Genomic DNA, 18,397 nt, shown 5'->3' on the forward strand with positions numbered 1-18,397 from the left:
AATGATAATCATAAGAGTATCCAGCAGGCTGGTTGTACCCAAGTCGATCGATTGATCAGCTTGGTACATTTAGCCTGCCCATTAACAATTTGAATCTCGGCCGGTTCCTGTTGAAATTCGAACCATATATATATGGCAGGCCTTACAACATCTAATGATCACAGGAAACCTAACAATTCAGCAATGTCTAGTAATATTGTGCACACAACGGAGGTATCAGGCAGCATCAACACTACAGGAAATAATGTATTACACAGATGTTTATTTAGAGCCGATGTGGATGGAATTAACTGCAAAACTCTGATATGAGGAGAACTTTATTCCAAGAATACAACAGTCAAAAATATATTTTTTTTCTGCAAATCTGTCTTTGAAACAGACGAGTTTACTATCGAAATAGTGTTTAACACAGTAACAGATACACAGAATTCTGGTAAGAGACTCGGTAGTATGGCTATATATTAGTATGGTGGGGATGTAATTGACAGGGGCGGGGTGTGTGTGTGTAAGGGGATGGTCTTTGTTATAAAGTTTATTGTTTTCATGCCACACCGAGAAAATTGAAGAGAAAATAATGGAGGGCCCAAGGTTTCAATATACACTTCTTAACTAAGGGATGGCTCACAAAGTTTTCTAGTCATTTACTCGGCAATATGTGCGCTCCTTCCTGCAGAGTGCTTACATATGGAATGAAATTAGGAGCAGACCATTAATCTGTGCAGGTTCATAGAACAAGAGAAGAAATAGAAGCACTAGGGACATGGACCTACGTACGATACACATGCTCTTGGTTACTGGTTCATTTATATTCCATAACTTGCCCTTTATACATAAGGATAACTCTGAATAAGGATGCCACTTCAAGAGGCGATAATAACAAAAAACGTACCACAGGGTTAAGGAACATCATCATAAATGTTTCATATACACAACAAACCCAATATGGATTAAATAGAAGTCCTTTATTCCTCTCTGCGTTCCTTCCTCACATTTAGGAAGGACACCAAGGATGGGGGGGACGAATGGTACAGAAATTATGACATCACCTTTTACAACATAAAAACAGTTATCTAACCATGGAGTGGAGTGCAGTTGTATCAGTATTCATGTATATTGCTAATTGTGTGATTGTGTACTAAAGTTATTGTGTATCGCATCTAGGATTTGGTATTTTTTTTTCTTTTTTTTTTCTTCTCGTCTTTTGAAAAAATAAAACAGTCCACTGTCCAGCAGGGGTCTGCCTAATAAGAATGAAGTCCTCTCCACCTTATACCCTCCTATCCTGGCAGAACCTTACTCTGCATGGACTTTGGCCTCTGGCCTTTGCATGGCTAACTCAGTAGCTAGAAAGGCTCCTTGGCCAAGTGCTGTAGCATAGGTCCGAGCATGAGAAAGGGGGAAGGCATTTTGAGTAGACTGGCTTGTTGATCGATGGTGTGGTATGGAATGATAATCTGCCACATTATCATACTGAGATAGTGCAGTTATGGAGCTATGGAGCTTGCTATGAAGTGTTTGATATGGATAAAAGATGGCAGGCTCTCTTTCCAAAGTCTCAGGAATATGACCTCTCAGGCTGTGGCTCCTCTCTGGCTTAGGCGGAGCTGTATTAGAGACAAACTGCGCACTGTCCTCTCTGTAACAGTCTCGGTGAGAACTGTCTGCTGGCCTTACAAGTGGCCGGTCTTTATCTTCTGACAGCCTCATGTCTTTGTGATTGAGCCTTACTGGTTCCTGTGGGTTTACATTGCACTTATTGGTTGAGGAATGATAAGATGCATAATCAGAAGGCATTGGCATGGACTTGGAGTTGTACTCTGCAGGTGGGAATGGTGGACCATTTCTTCCATCAGAAGTTTGCCTGTGTCCAGTATCCTGCTGAGGTGGAGTCCGATGCTCAGGGTTTAATTCGTGTTGTAATCTACTCCTACTTGTTCCAGTCTGCTTCTGAGGCAGGGATGGCCTATCTTGGTGTCCATTTCCATATGGAGGGGGAGGAGGTGGCAGTCGTTCATCACCTTCTATTCTTCCTGGATATCGGCTATCTTTTGATTCCGCAACACTTAGAAGGCCAGGGGTCTTTCCTGGGTCTGACCGGCTTCTGAGATGAATCACATCTAAACCTGCTATATCATCCACTAAAGATGGGGTGACATTATCATACTGAGACATGACGGGTCCCTTAGATCTTGGACGTGGCCTGTTATCTCTTCGTAGAGACTGCAGCCTGTATCGGTCCATATCCTCCATATCCCAGGAAATATGAATTGGACGAGGATGTTCTGGAGGCACATCTCGACTGATGAAATTGTGCTCACGTAGAGTTCCTCTTGGATATGGAGCAAGGCCTTGTGATCGATATGTAGCCTTGGGCTGGTGTCTCGTGGTATAAGAAGCAAAATCGCGACTTGGGTAGAGGTGAAACTGTCGCAAACGCAAAGTACTATAGGGGTCCATATCATAGAAGGTTCCATCAGCGGAGTAATATGTTGTGCTCCCTGAATAGGGGCTATATCGATAATGTACCCTCCCATTCTCAAAGTAAGGCTGCAGCTGAGTGACATGATAATCTGAAGAGGAACTGAAGGATGGACATGCTTTGTACTGGTAGACTGGGCGTGGGCAGTAGGCAGGTTCTTCATCTGGGGGGACTTCAGTTCTGGAAATGGGAACTGCACGTACAGGAGGAGGTTGTGGTTGCATAGGCACATGCAAAGACTGAACTCGCCTTATGGTAGGATAAGGAGGTGTGTCCTCTGAGTAACTGCGTAGACCTGGACTCATGGATCCCATATAGTCTGAACGGTTTCTCGTGCGGGAGTGCTGCATCCCCGAGTGTTTGGCTTGAGTTATGTAAGTGCCATAAAGGGTGGAATTAGAGGAGGGAGTTTCACAGCGGGTGGAATATGGCTGCATGTGTAGGGTGTCAGCTCTGTAGGACTTGGGAATCGCTGCTGCCTTATGATGCACTAATGTGTCATAGGTATCCGTTGCATTCTCTGGATCCATCTGAGAAGGATGGTGATGCCGGTAACCAAGCTCCGTACTATCTGGCTTACTGGATAGATATGGTCGGTAGGAATCTCCCATTTCGGCTTTGTCTTCTGCTTTGGCCTGGGATGGATATGGATGTCTGTAGCTGGCTCCCTGCTCTGTCATATTATCAGACTTTATAAGAGCTGAATAGTTGTGTCTGGGCAGTGCATCCTCCAGTGAAGATGGCAGCATCATTGTATTCAGGAAGGAGTGATAATTACTGGCTGTAATTGCCTCATTGTAGTTGGAGTGCAAAGCAGTAGCCAGGCGACTCTCCATGGTCCGGACAGGTGGAGCTGGTGGGGCTGTGCTCTGCACTGGGTGTGATGGGAAAGACTCTGAGCGCTGGTGAAGGTGCGGCCTCGGACTGGGCTTATCTGAGGAAGGGGGTGGAGTGAAGGCTTCAGAAGGGAAGGTGAGATTCACTTCTCCAGGCCCTGGCAGTGGCGTGTCTTCAGGGGGAATGGATCCTGTCACCTGAAAATGTACAAAACACAGGCATTACAATTCATGCCTACAGTCTTTTGGATGTAGTTGCATAGTTCTTGTAAGTCAATGATTTAAGCCACTTATGCTCATATTAACCAGAATGTTTTTCTTCTTGTTAGATTATACATGTTCATAATAAAATTAAGAATGTTATTAGTTGATATCTGTATTTGCCTTTTCTGCATAGCCATATTAACCTGGCCATAGATCATTTGAATCTTGGCTGGTAAAGCAGGGACTGTCTGAGATTCAAACCATGTATGGGCAGGCTGATTGTACCCAAATCGATCCATTAATTGACTTGGGTACAATCAGCCTGCCTATATATGGTCGTAGCATGTCGGATTTTTCTTGTGACTACTGCCAGCAGCTATAGAATCTAGCAATAATCATGTTGTGTTCTCTCAGCAGAGACAGCTCCCTCCTAGGAGAAACCATTAACTCTGCAGGAGGGATCCCCCCAAAGCAACACTGACTGTGTTGGTTTGATCTTCTTGCTTGATTCTCCCATCTATGACCGGCTCTCCTAAGGCAGACACCCGTGCAGGCACGCTCCCGAGTCCTGCTTCTGTGTCCACTCACACAGAATGCAGGACTCGGCCCCGCCCCAGAATCATTGGATTTGAATGACAGCAGCGGGAGCCAATGGCTGTGCTGCTATCAATCCATCCAATCAGGACACGAGACACCAGCTAGAGCTGGTGTGCTTGTTTTCCAGACTGAGAAAGATCAGGGTCAGGTAAGTAAAATGGGGGCTGGGGGAGGGGGGGTTGGCTGCAGCACCACAGAAAGTTGGTCACCTTAATGCATAGAATGCATTAGGGTGAAAAACCATGAGGGTTTACAACCCCTTTAACCAGTTGCCGACCGCCGCACGACGATGTACGTCGACAGCATGGCACGGGCAGGCATATGGGCGTACATGTACGTCCCTTGCCTCCCGCGGGTCGGGGGCCCGATCGGGCCCCCGCCCGGTGCCTGCGGCGGTCGGTTTTCGTCCGGGAGCGATCCGGGACGAGGGGGCGGCCATTCATTCATGGCCACCCCCTCGCGATCGCTCCCGACGAATAGAAATCCCCCGTGACATCACTTCCTCTCCTGTAATGTAAACACAGGAGAGGAAGTGATGTATTCTCTCCTCCGTGTCGGTATTTTTCGTTCCGACACGGAGGAGAGCGGATCGGTGAGTTGCACCAACACTCTACACACACAGTAGAACATGCCAGGCACGCTCACACCCCCCCAATTACCCCTGCCCCCCAGTCACAGTGACACCAATGTCATTTTATTTTATTTTTATTTTTTTTTGCATTGGTGTCATTTGTGACTGTAATAACTGTTAGGGCAGTTAGGGTTAGCCCCCTTTAGTTCTAATGTACCCCCCTAACCCCCCCAATAAAGGTTTAACCCCGTGATCACCCCCCGTCACCAGTGTCACTAAGGCTGGGTTCACATTGCAGCGGTTTATGAGAACGAATGTGATTCGCACCGCACTGCAGTGCAAATCACATCCGATCTCTGTGCGATTCGAGTTCAGCCATTCGCCGCACCCGCCGCAAATTCGCACGGGACCCTTTTTTTGGCCCGCAGCAGAATCGGATCGCATGGGTGTTCACACCATGCGATCCGAGTTTGCAGATCGCACTGCGATATGCGAACTGATCTGGGGGTGTCAGTAACATTTCATTGACACTCCCAGCAGTTCGCATAGGGCAGTGTGAACTGCCGCCGGGAGGCATGCGATGCGGGAACCCGCCGCGGATTCGTGGCGTTTCCGCATCGCTCCAGTGTGAACCCAGCCTAATAAGCGATCATTTTTCTGATCGCCGTATTAGTGTCACAGGTGAGGCTAGTTAGGCAGGTAGGTATTTAGGTTCGCCGCAGCTTTTTATAGCGCCAGGGACCCCCATATACTACCGCATAAAGCCCCCTGATTGCCCCCTAGTTAACCCTTTCACCAGTGATCACCATATAACTGTTACAGGTGACGCTGGTTGGTTAGTTATTTTTTTTATAGTTTCAGGGCACCCGCCATTTATTACCTAATAAAGGTTTAACCCCCTGATCACCCGGCGGGTGTCATTTGTGACTAATAACTGTTAGGGCAGTTAGGGTTAGCCCCCTTTAGTTCTAAGGTACCTCCCTAACCCCCCCAATAAAGGTTTAACCCCGTGATCACCCCCCGTCGCCAGTGTCACTAAGGCTGGGTTCACATTGCAGCGGTTTATGAGAACGGATGTGATTCGCACCGCACTGCAGTGCAAATCACATCCGATCTCTGTGCGATTCGAGTTCAGCTATACAGATAGTATGGCTGAATTCGTGTCGCACCCGCCGCAAACTCGCACGGGACCCTTTTTTTGGTCCGCAGCAGAATCGGATCGCATGGGTGTTCACACCATGCGATCCAAGTTTGCAGATCGCACTGCGATATGCGAACTGATCTGGGGGTGTCATTAACATTTCACTGACACTCCCAGCAGTTCGCATAGGGCAGTGTGAACTGCCGCCGGGAGGCATGCGATGCGGGAACCCGCCGCGCATTCGTGGCGTTCCCGCATCGCTCCAGTGTGAACCCAGCCTAATAAGCGATCGTTTTTCTGATCGCTGTATTAGTGTCACAGGTGACGCTAGTTAGGCAGGTAGGTATTTAGGTTCGCCGTAGCTTTTTATAGCGCCAGGGACCCCCATATACTACCGCATAAAGCCCCCTGATTGCCCCCTAGTTAACCCTTTCACCAGTGATCACCATATAACTGTTACAGGTGACGCTGGTTGGTTAGTTCTTTTTTTATAGTTTCAGGGCACCCGCCATTTATTACCTAGTCTCACTAGTGTACCCCTAAATTTAGGGGTGTCTACTTTCCAAAATGCCATCTTGGCATTTTATGGCCTTCAAAACTGTAACGCCCTTAGAAAGCCTGAAGGCGGTGCTTGGTTTTCGGGGCCCCGTACGCGGCTAGGCTCCCAAAAAGTCCCACATATGTGGTATCCCCGTACTCAGGAGAAGCAGCAGAATTTATTTTGGGGTGTCATTTCACATATGCCCATGGCATGCATGAGCAATATATCATTTAGTGACAACTTTGTGAAAAAAAAAAAAAAAAAAAAAGTTTGTAATTTTCCCGCAACTTGTGGCAAAATATAAAATATTCCATGAACTCAACATGCCTCTCAGCAAATAGCTTGGGGTGTCTACTTTCTAAAATGGGGTCATTTGTGGGGGTTTTGTGCCATCTTGGCATTTTATGGCCTTCAAAACTGTAATAGGTAGTGAGAAGTGAACTCAAAAATTTACGCCCTTAGAAAGCCTGAAGGCGGTGCTTGGTTTTCGGGGCCCCGTACGCGGCTAGGCTCCCAAAAAGTCCCACATATGTGGTATCCCCGTACTCAGGAGAAGCAGCAGAATTTATTTTGGGGTGTCATTTCACATATGCCCATGGCATGCATGAGCAATATATCATTTAGTGACAACTTTGTGAAAAAAAAAAAAAAAAAAAAAGTTTGTAATTTTCCCGCAACTTGTGGCAAAATATAAAATATTCCATGAACTCAACATGCCTCTCAGCAAATAGCTTGGGGTGTCTACTTTCTAAAATGGGGTCATTTGTGGGGGTTTTGTGCCATCTTGGCATTTTATGGCCTTCAAAACTGTAATAGGTAGTGAGAAGTGAACTCAAAAATTTACGCCCTTAGAAAGCCTGAAGGCGGTGCTTGGGTTTTCGGGGCCCCGTACGCGGCTAGGCTCCCAAAAAGTCCCACATATGTGGTATCCCCGTACTCAGGAGAAGCAGCAGAATTTATTTTGGGGTGTCATTTCACATATGCCCATAGCATGTGTGAGCAATATATCATTTAGTGACAACTTTGTGTAAAAAAAAAAAAAAATTTTTTTTTTTGTCATTATTCAATCGCTTGAGGCAAAAAAATAAAATATTCAATGGGCTCAACATGCCTCTTATCAATTTCCTTAGGGGGTCTACTTTCCAAAATGGGGTCATTTGGGGGGGTTTTGTACTGCCCTGCCATTTTAGCACCTCAAGAAATAAGATAGGCAGTCGTAAACTAAAAGCTGCGTAAATTCCAGAAAACGTACCTTAGTTTGTAGATGTGACAACTTTTGCGCAAACCAATAAATATACAATTATTGACTTTTTTTTTACCAAAGACATGTGGCTGAATACATTTTGGCCTAAATGTATGACTAAAATTGAGTTTATTGGATTTTTCTAATAACAAAAAGTAGAAAATATCATTTTTTTTCAAAATTTGCGGTCTTTTTACGTTTATATCGCAAAAAATAAAAATCACAGAGGCAATCAAATACCATCAAAAGAAAGCTCTATTTGTGGGAAGAAAAGGACGCAAATTTTGTTTGGGTACAACATTGCATGACCGCGCAATTACCAGTTAAAGCAGCGCAGTGCCAAAGTGTAAAAAGACCTCTGGTCATTTACCAGCAAAATGGTCCGGTCTGAAAGTGGTTAAACTACTGAGTTTGGAAATTAGTTTGTGTTTTATAAATGTTAAAAGGAGTCTAAAGCTCCACCTGCTGGCTAAATAGTCGACTGCAAAATATGTACAAAATCACTACACAATATCCATTCTTTTATTTAATGCAAGTACAATAGTACCATTTCTCAGCTTGCAGAGAGATGACATTCTCTGGTTTTAAATGAGATCCACTGATGTAGCTGATAGTGAATGAATAACTTACATTCTCACAAGTCAAAACAGAGCCTCTCTGTGTCGCCCTAACATGACCAAGCTGGCTACTAAAAAGTCAGATATTGAAACCCCCTGGTGACCTGAAGTCAGCATTGGTTATTGGAAACTGACATGTGATGCTTTTTACTGCGGCCCATTCACATACATCAGTTGTGGTGTGTTGCAGTAAAATTGCAATGTACCATACATGCACTAGGATCTTTAGAGCAATTCATTTTCAGAGGCACTCCGACACACTAAGGCAATGCATGTGTTACTGCATTCCAGAATGTATGGTAATACTGTGTTTGTGAAAAAAGTTCTTGTCTGTTTTTGGTCCATGGCAGTCTATTCAGTCATTTTATTACTGCATCAGTGGAAGAGAATTTAGGGAGCAAAATTCAGTCTATCTGATGCAAAAGTGAACATTGGCTCAATATGTATGGCAAACATACATTAATCGTCCTAAAATGTATAATAAATATACAGGCAGTGAACATGCAACACTATTAGATCACACAGTTTGGATTAATGCATGCTGAATGATATTTTATTCCCATTCCTGCAGCTTCAAAACACAGAGTGCACCATAAATACAAACTGAACTATTTTTGGTGTGGTTTACCCTTGGGAAAAAATACGATTGATATGTACCAGTGGTCTTAAAGGTTGCATCTACTAAAAGATTTCATGTATTAAAAAAAAAAAAAACTGAATTCATTGTCTTTGATAGGAAAACTATGTAGGAGATAATTTACCTGAGTGGAAGGGCTCAGTCCGGGGGTAATGGCTGATGGACTTGGTCCTGGCATTGGATTCTGACATCTCACAGGGCTGTACTGGATAGTGGTGATGGAGAATGATGAGCTGGCGCTGGTGGTGGGCTCTGAGGTAATGGAAGGATTTGTCTCAGTGGTGGAAGCTGGAGGTGGAGGCAGTTTTTGTGGTGACAGCTCTGGCGGTGGCTCTTCTTCTGGTGGAGGGGGCAGTGGTAAATCCATGAATTGGAGGTAGGGTGGTCTCTTCTGAAAAGAAACTTGTTGGGCTGACTCGGCCAGGGCCAACGCCAGCATCCGGGCAGCATTTTTCGGAGGTGGTGGGGGAGGAATGAAGGAAACACTGGTGACAGGGACTGGATCCATAGGAGACTCCATGACACATGATCCTGGAAATAGAGGATATTTTGTCAGAATTATCATAACTACTGATTAAAATGTGCTCTGCTTGCATATTCTCCCACATTGTGGTCAATTTCTCTGGTCATCAGGCTCTTATGCAAGCAGTGCAGCAACCAGTCACCACTTCACAGCAGGCAGGTGATTTGTTCCCATAATTACTGTACCTTCTGCTTTTCTCATTGATAATACAAAGGCCAGGTATGGATGGTGGTTGTCAAACCATTTCCAAAACACAATTCAACTTGAATATGCACCTGGGCATATAAAGGTGGGCATTTTATGGAACAAAAATTCTCTTTCTGTTTACGAATGACAATACATTTTATAAAAAATATTTGAAGTGGTTTTCTGAACAGAAACTGATATATTTTTATGTAGCACACCTGTGAAGTGAGATTACATATCTCTATCTTATTGAATAGCGTGATGTTATTACAAGTCAAAAACACACATACATGCAGCTTCCTCACATTTTTGTAAATATTTTATTACATCTTTTCATATGACAACACTGAAGAAATTACACTTTGCTACAATGTAAGTATGGAGCGTACAGCTTGTATAACAGTGTAAATTTGCTGTCCCCTCAAAATAACTCAATACACAGCCATTAATGTCTAAACCGCTGGTAACAAAAGTGAGTACACCCCTAAGTGAAAATGTCCAAATCGGGCCCAATTAGTCATTTTCCCTCCCTGATGTCATGTGACTCGTTAGTGTTACAAGGTCTCAGGTGTGAATGGGGAGCAGGTGTGTTAAATGTGGCGTTATCGCTCTCACTCTCTCATACTGAACACTGAGGATCTGAAAAAAAAAGAGTTGTTGCTCTACATAAAGATGACCTAAGCTATAAAAAGATTGCCAAGACCCTGAAACTGAGCTGCAGCTCAGTGGCCAAGACCATACAGTGGTTTAACAGGACAGGTTCCACTCAGGACAGGCCTCGTCGTGGTCGATTAAAGAGGTTGAGTGCACGTGCTCAGCATCATATCCAGAGGTTGTCTTTGAGAAATAGATGTATGAGTGCTGCCAGCATTGCTGCAGAGGTTGAAGTGGTGGGGGGGGTGGGGAATAAAAAAAATAAAAAAGAGAGAGGAAAGGCACCTCTAAGTGCAGTATGCAACATTTTATAAAGTGCACAATAGTATAGTCCACAGAAAGGTTAATCAGACTGTATCTCAAAGGTGTATTGTAGTCTAAAAAACAGGGGAATGTTTGATTTCATCCTCAATGGAATACTTTCACCATCCCCTGTGTGTGATCGGGGGGGTAAAAAAATCCCCTATGAATCACACTCCAGACACCGCTAGGCAATAAGCTTCAAACACCGAAACTTGTGATCAATCCTGCTGATCCTATTGTTGCTGGGAGGATGGGACAGCCGCTTATATGCTTCCTTTAGGCTTCTTGTGTATTTTAGCACACCATCCAAGCACTGAATTCTCAGATGTTTTGGAACAGATATCTGATATCCAGGTTTGCACTCAAATGTCATACTATCAAAATGTTCAGTCTTTTTATTTTATCTTCTCCCCGTTGAAATCTAAACTCTATATCGTTTTGTTGCAGGTCAATTTATTTTACTGTACCAAGGTACTCAACAATACCAGGCTCCTTTTCCCATTATCCGTCTTTACAATGGCCTGTTTTCCTTCAAGCTTATAAAATGTGCACACTTGTATATTACAGAAGAGCCTGATTGGTCTTTTGTTTTATTTCTGTGATGCACCGCAGGGCTGTCCAATTTCTCTCTGTTCAAAAAACAAAAATGTTTTCTGATTCCATCACGTCCTCCTTACAAAATCGTTGAGTGTTAAAACACATGAGAAAATCAGGAGTCTTCATCTGTGGCATGTGTCCATCCTCGGCACTGTGGTAAAGAACGGTATAGCGCCATCCAACAGCTGTAAAGCGTTCTCATATGTGTTAGAGAGAGGAGGCACCAGGGAAGCCTGTGTTCCGGGTTTACTGTGGGACACAAAAGGCTGATGGTGTCAGTAGGGAGACTGGGTGGTAACATGTTTCGGAGCATGTGCGGCTCCACTGTCAGACCTATACCCATACTCCTCAAGCTGGCTTATGCCAGGTAAGGGGAGGAGTATGGACAGATGTTAAATACACAATGATGAGGAAAATGACAGGCGTATTACGAGGATGGCCAAGAAGGCCATGCACCTGCAAATTGGATCGTTAATGTCAGTGCTACATACAATGAAGTCCTGAAGAAATTTGACACCGGGGTACAGGGCACAGATGTCAGTGGTTAAAATAGCAATAATAAATAAGTATGCAAACGTAAGGTTGACATTGAATCAGTATACAAGCGTGTTACATGGTCGTCCGGGCATTTGTACACATGCAAATAAGGTCCTAAGTCTAATGTTGAGTTGACAATGAATAAATATACAGACGTGTTACAGGGTCGACCAGGCTTCTATACACATGCAAATGAGGTATTAAATCTGTTAAAAGGGGATTTTAAAATAGGAATAGGTGATAGGATATAGTGTGGTTGTTTGAATCGTACTCATTATGGCTGTAACAATGATAAAACAATGCTGATTATGAATAAGTGTATAGGTGTGTTACAAGGGCGGTGCAAGTGGATGCTTATAAAAATTGTATGAATTTTGCAGATTATGCCTGTGCCAATAATCTCACAGTGAGGGGTAATACTCAAATGTGAATTAGTATATAGAAGTGTTACGGGGTGGCTGGGCGTCTATACAGTACAGATGGGTAATAGGAGGTGGGGGATGCTTATGCAAATAGTACAGATTATGCCTGTAGCAATACTCTGACGATAATGGATAATAATAGACTTTGAATAAGTATGCAGGTGTTTTACAGGGGCGGTCGGGCATTTACACACCTGCAAACAGGGTCAGAAATCTAATATAAAAAATGTACTCATAGGAATAGGTAAGAAGATATTATGGATGCTCTACAAATAGTACAGATTGTGCCAATAGTTGGAGATAATAGATCATATTTCACTGTGACAAATGGCAGATATGTACGTGTGTGTGTTTGTTTAACCACTTTCAGACCGGACCAATTTGCTGGTCAAAGACCAGACCACTTTTTGCGATTCGGCACTGCGTCGCTTTAACTGACAATTGCGCGGTCGTGCGACGTGGCTCCCAAACAAAATTAACGTCCTTTTTTTCCCACAAATAGAGCTTTCTTTTGGTGGTATTTGATCACCCCTGCGGTTTTTATTTTTTGCGCTATAAACAAAAATAGAGCGATAATTTTGAAAAAAACGCATTATTTTTTACTTTTTGTAATAATAAATATCCCCCAAAAATATATAAAAAAACATTTTTTTCCCTCAGTTTAGGCCGATACGTATTCTTCTACATATTTTTGGTAAAAAAAAATCACAAGCGATTATTGATTGGTTTGCGCAAAAGTTATAGCGTTTACAAAATAGGGATAGTTTTATAGCATTTTTATTAATAAATTTTTTTTTTTTTTTACTAGTAATGGCGGCGATCTGCGATTTTTATTGTGACTGCGACATTGTGGGGGACCCATCGGACATTTGACACATTTTTGGGACCATTGTCATTTATACAGTAATCACTGCTATATAAATGCAGTGATTCCTGTGTAAATGACACTGGCAGTGAAAGGGTTAACCAGTGGGTGGCAGTGTAGGGGTTAAGTGTTCCTAGGGGTGTGTTACTAACTGTGGGGGGGTTGGGCTTTCATTTAGTGTACACTGATCTCTGCTCCAATCACATGGAGCAGAGATCAGCGTCACTAGTTGCTAGGCAGAATGGAAAAATGTTGTTTATACAGCATTTCCTCCATTCGGCCGCTCCGTGAGACGATCGCGGGGATGCCCGCGGCGATCGAGTCCGCGGGTCCCGCGACCGGACTCACGGGGGTCGCGACCAGCGCGGGAGCGCGCCGCCGGCGCCGCGCTCCCGATGGCACGGCGGCAACGAATATTGGACGTACATGTACACCAATATGCCTGCCCGTGCCATTCTGTCGACGTACATCGTCGTGCGCTGGTCGGGAAGTGGTTAACATATATATATATATATATATGTATAACCGGCAAACCCCATGACGCATGGACATTATAATAAGAGGGAATGAATGATATATGATCTACTACATTTAGATGTTCATTTAACTTGCACAAGATAAAATTAGGAGGAGGTTAGAGGTGGATAAGAAATAGACACCATAATATCGCAATCTGTATTTTAAACATAGTAATATCTAGAGTAAAGTGCTCATTTCCAATTCTTCATTAATACCTCCAGGCCAAAGTACGTCAAGAGCGTACATATCCAATAAGTCTCCTCTTGGCAGAGACGTTTAAATCTCTCTGCCGCGGGGAGAGTGGCTGGTATGGATTTGATTATCCATACTTTTAGGATGATGTTGGGTGAAATGTCGTGGGATGCTTTACAATGAATCGGCAGTGCTCTACGAAGCGCACACCGCTGGTGTAGAGGGCGTATAGTTTGGCCTACATAGTAGAGGCCACGGGGGCAGGTCAGGCAGCATACTACATGGTCTGTAGAGCAGGTGTAGAATTCTGAAAGTTTTATTTTTAATCGTGAATGTTTTTTGACCATGTTGTACAAAACTGCATGTAAGGCAAAGGGGTTTGCAGCACTGATACATCCCAATCATAAAGAAGAGTTGGAGAGAAGGTGAAATGTTTGTTTTCAATTTACAATCCCATATCAAATATTGAATACACCTGCTTGAACTATTAGGTCCATACCGTCCCATGACATTTCACCCAACATCATCCTAAATCCACAGGCCTAAAAGTATGGATCATCAAATCCATACCAGCCACTCTCCCCGCGGCAGAGAGATTTAAATGTCTCTGCCAATGGGAGACTTATTGGATATACGCTCTTAACGTACTTTCGCCTGGAGGCATTAAAGTAATTGTGAAGCTTTGATTTATTTTTATTTTTTAAATAACATGCCATACTTGACTTCACTGTGCAGCTCGTTTTGCACAGAGTGGCCCCCGAACACAGTCTTCTGGGGTCCCTCGGTGGCTCTCGCAGCAGATCCTCCCCACATCAGATAGCACCCTAGGAGAAGCGCTTTCCCAAGGGGGTTGCCTTGTGGGTACGCTCCCGAATCCATCATTCGGCATCCATAGCCGGCGAATGTATGACTCAGCCCCGCGTCATTGGATTTGATTCAGTGGGAGCCAATGGCTGCGCAGCTATCAAGCTATCTAATCAAGAGCCAAGAACCCCGCGCAGAGGGACAGCACAGCACGTCCCCGTCGGGTCAAGTTCCAGGGCTCAGGTAAGTAAAACACAGAGGCTAGGGGGCTGGTCACTGCCAGGTGTTTTTTCACCTTAATGCATAGGATGCATTAAAGTGAAAAAAACGCAAGGATTTAAAACCCCTTTAATGAAGAATTGGAAATTAGCATCTCACTCTAGATATTACTACGTTTAACATACAGATTGCGATATTATGGTGTCTATTTCCACTACTAGCATACTATCCACCTCTAACCTCCTAATTTTATCTTGTGTAAGCTATATGATCTACTACATTTAGTTGTTCATTTATCATTCATTCCCTCTTATTATAATGTCCATGCGTCACAATGTTTGCCTGTTATGTCAGATGTGTGTGTATATATATATATATATATATAATCATAGTCAAATATGATCTATTATTGCCAACTATAGGCACAATCTATACTATTTGTAGAGCATCCATAACATCTCCTTACCTATTCCTATGAGTACATTTTTTATATTAGATTTGTGACTTTATTTGCGGGTGTTTAAATGCCCGACCGCCCCTATAACACACCTGCATACTTATTCGCTGTCTATTATTATCCATTATCATCACAGTATTGCTACAGGCATAATCTGTACTGTTTGCATAAGCATCCCCCACCTCCTATTACCCATCTGTAGTGTAAAGCCGCCCCTGTAACACTTCTATATACTAATTCACAGTTGAGTACTAGCCCTCACCGTGAGATTATGGTTACAGGCATAATATCTGCACAATTTGTATAAGCATCCACTATTTTCCTCTACCTGTCTTTAGTGTATAGAAGCCCAGTCGCCCTTGTAACACACCTAAACACTTTTATTCATAGTCAAGTAATATTCAGCATTGTTTTATCATTGTTACAGCCATAATGAATACAACTCACACAACATCCACTATATCCTATCGCTTATTCCTATTTTTAAAATACACTCTTTTCTGTGTGTATAGATGCCTGGCCGCCCCTGTAACACGTGTATAAATGACTGTTTGCCCTTGTAACACGGCTGTATATTTATTCATTGTCAATTCAACATTAGACTTGCAGCCTCATTTGCATGTGTAAAAACGCCTTGCCATCTTTGTAACATGTGCATATAGATGCCCATCCGACCATGTAACATGCTTGTATACTGATTCAATGTCAACCTTGCATTTGTATACTTATTTATTATTACTAATTTAACCACTGACATCTGTGCCCTGTACCCCGGTGTCAAATTCCTTCAGAACTTCATTGTATGTAGCACTGACATTAACGATCCAATTTGCAGGTGCATGGCCTTCTTGGCCATCCTCGTAATACACCTGTCATTTTCCTCATCATTGTGTATTCAACATCTGTCCATACTCCTCCCCTTACCATTCATAAGCCAGCTTGAGGAGTTTTGGCATAGGTCTGACAGTGGAGCCGCACATGCTCCGAAACACGTTACCGCTCGGTCTCCCCACTGACACCATCAGCCTTGTGTGTCCCACAGTGAACCCGGAACACAGGCTTCCCTGCTGCCTCTTCTCTCCAGAACATAGGAGAAAGTTTTACAGCTGCTGGACAGCTCGACCCTGCTCTCTACGACAGTGCCAAAGATGGACACATGCCACAAATGAGGACTCCTGATTTTATCATGTTTTTTTTAATAACACTCAATGATCTTGTAAGTGCTTTTAACCCTTTTGTACACTTTAATAAATTTTGCATACTGCACTTAGAGGTGCCCTTCTTTTCCTTTTTTAGGTTTTCAGAGTTGCTTCACCTCTAACCAAATTGCTAACTCATCACTATCATCCTCCTGACCAGCTATCCACCTCCACCAGAGTGCCCTTATCTTCTCTGAGGGGTTGGGGGGGGGGGGGGGGTGTCAGCCTGTCAGTGCTCAGACCATACGACACACACTGCATCAAATTGGTCTGCATGGCTGTCACCCCAGAAGAAAGGCTCTTCTAAAGATGATGCACAAGAAAGCCCGCAAAGAGTTTGCTGAAGACAAGCAGACTAAGGACATGGATAACTGGAACCATGTCCTGTGGTCTGATGAGACCAACATAAACTTATGTGGTTCAAATCAGGTGTGTGGCGGCAACCAGGTGAGGAGTGCAAAGACAAGTGTGTTTTGCCTACAGTAAAGCATGGTGGTGGGAGTGTCATGGTCTGGGGCTGCATGAGTGCCGCCGGCACTGGGGGGCTACAGTTCATTGAGGGAATCAAGAATGCCAACATGTACTGTGACATACTGAAGCAGAGAATGATACCCTCCCCAGGGCAGTATTCCAATGTGATAACGACCCCAAACACACCTCCAAGACGACCACTGCCTTGCTAAAGAAGCTGAGGGTAAAGGTGATGGACTGGCCAAACATGTCTCCAGACCTAAACCATATCGAGCATGTGTGGGACATCCTCAAATGGAAGGTGGAGGAGCGCAAGATCTCTAACATCCCCAGGCTCTGTGATGTCATCATGGAGGAGTAGAAGAGGACTCCAATGCAACCTGTGAAGCTCTGGTGAACTCCATGCCCAAAGGCAGTGCTGGAAAATAATGGTTGCCACGCAAAATATTGACACTTTGGGCCCAATTTGGACTTTTTCACTTAGGGGTGTACTCACTTTTGTTGCCAGCAGTTTAGACAGTAATGGCTGTGTGAGTTATTTTGTGGGGACGGAAAATTTACACTATTGTACAAGCTGTACACTCACTACTTTACATTGTAGCAAAGTGTAATTTCTTCAGTGTTGTCACATGAAAAGATATTTTATTATATTTACAAGAATGTGAGGGGTGTACTCACTTTTGTGAGATACTGTAAATCAATGTTTATAAAAAAAAAAAATTAACAAACCATACTGGTACTTTCTACAACCCATGCTTTAGGTTTTCTTTACTTGAACCTTGCTTTAGTCATTTGCCAACAAAACCGAAAGTGTGCCCCTATGTATGGGGTCTTTGGGATGGTAGCATGGGATCTGGCCCCAGCCTGAAGGCCCTGTGCACGTACAAGCAAAAGTTCTACTTTTGAGTGGAACGCCGCTTTAAATCGACTTCTTGTTTTAAAAAAAAATATATAAAAAAATTGATGCACTTAGTGAATGTCTGGTGAATATCTATAACTGCTTTATTAATAATCTCCTATTGCTATAGTTTCCTCTATGTCATCAGTCAGTATGGGCATAACTCTCACCATTGCATTCCAGGTGATGGAGGATGAATCTCTAACATCTGCACTCATCTGTCTCTAATGAACAACGTTATCAAAACGTTTATTTGATTTTGGCTCATCACTATATATGAAAGGATACGATTTATGTTTTAAGTGCTTCCCTAAAAATAAAAGGACACCCTCCTCCTCTACAGCCCTTCCCTGGGAATCTGATGTATTCATTTTATGATTTCTCCTATTGGCTGTACACGTGACATTATTAGAGAGTTTGGACTCAAGACACAGGTAATCTTTTTTTAACATAAGTTGATTCCTTTGTGGCTGAGCACATATGAGAGCTTTAAAGTAGTTGTAAAGGCTGCATTAAGGTAAAAAAAAAACTTCCATGATCAGCTTCCCCCCACCTCTAAGTAATTACGTGAGCCTGATCATAATCTAGCAGCACTGCTCTCTCTCCCCTCACAGGACTCAAAGGCAGCAGCAGAAGCCATTAGCTTCTGCTACTGTCAATGCAATCCTGTGAGAAGGAAGTGGGG

The 18,397-nt window shown here is 43.5% G+C and overlaps 1 protein-coding gene across 9 annotated transcripts in view; it reads right to left on the reverse strand.

The window, feature by feature from the left end:
* Nucleotides 1-299: 299 nt before the first annotated feature.
* ARHGAP32 (Rho GTPase activating protein 32) overlaps nt 300-18,397 on the reverse strand; it is a 445,777-nt gene continuing 427,679 nt past the window's right edge. For all 9 annotated transcript variants that reach the window (XM_077457864.1, XM_077457863.1, XM_077457860.1 and 6 more), the window contains 2 exons: nt 8,991-9,397; nt 300-3,513 (listed from right to left, as the gene is read on the reverse strand). In XM_077457864.1, coding sequence (XP_077313990.1) covers nt 1,294-3,513; nt 8,991-9,397 — 2,627 coding nt within the window. In that variant the 3' untranslated portion in view covers nt 300-1,293. The remainder of the gene's footprint in view (nt 3,514-8,990; nt 9,398-18,397) is intronic.

The sequence above is a fragment of the Lithobates pipiens genome, unplaced genomic scaffold, assembly GCF_037356315.1.
Source record: "Lithobates pipiens isolate NorthernLeopardFrog02 unplaced genomic scaffold, aLitPip1_a1.2 Scaffold_27, whole genome shotgun sequence".
NCBI classification, from domain to species: Eukaryota; Metazoa; Chordata; class Amphibia; order Anura; family Ranidae; genus Lithobates; species Lithobates pipiens.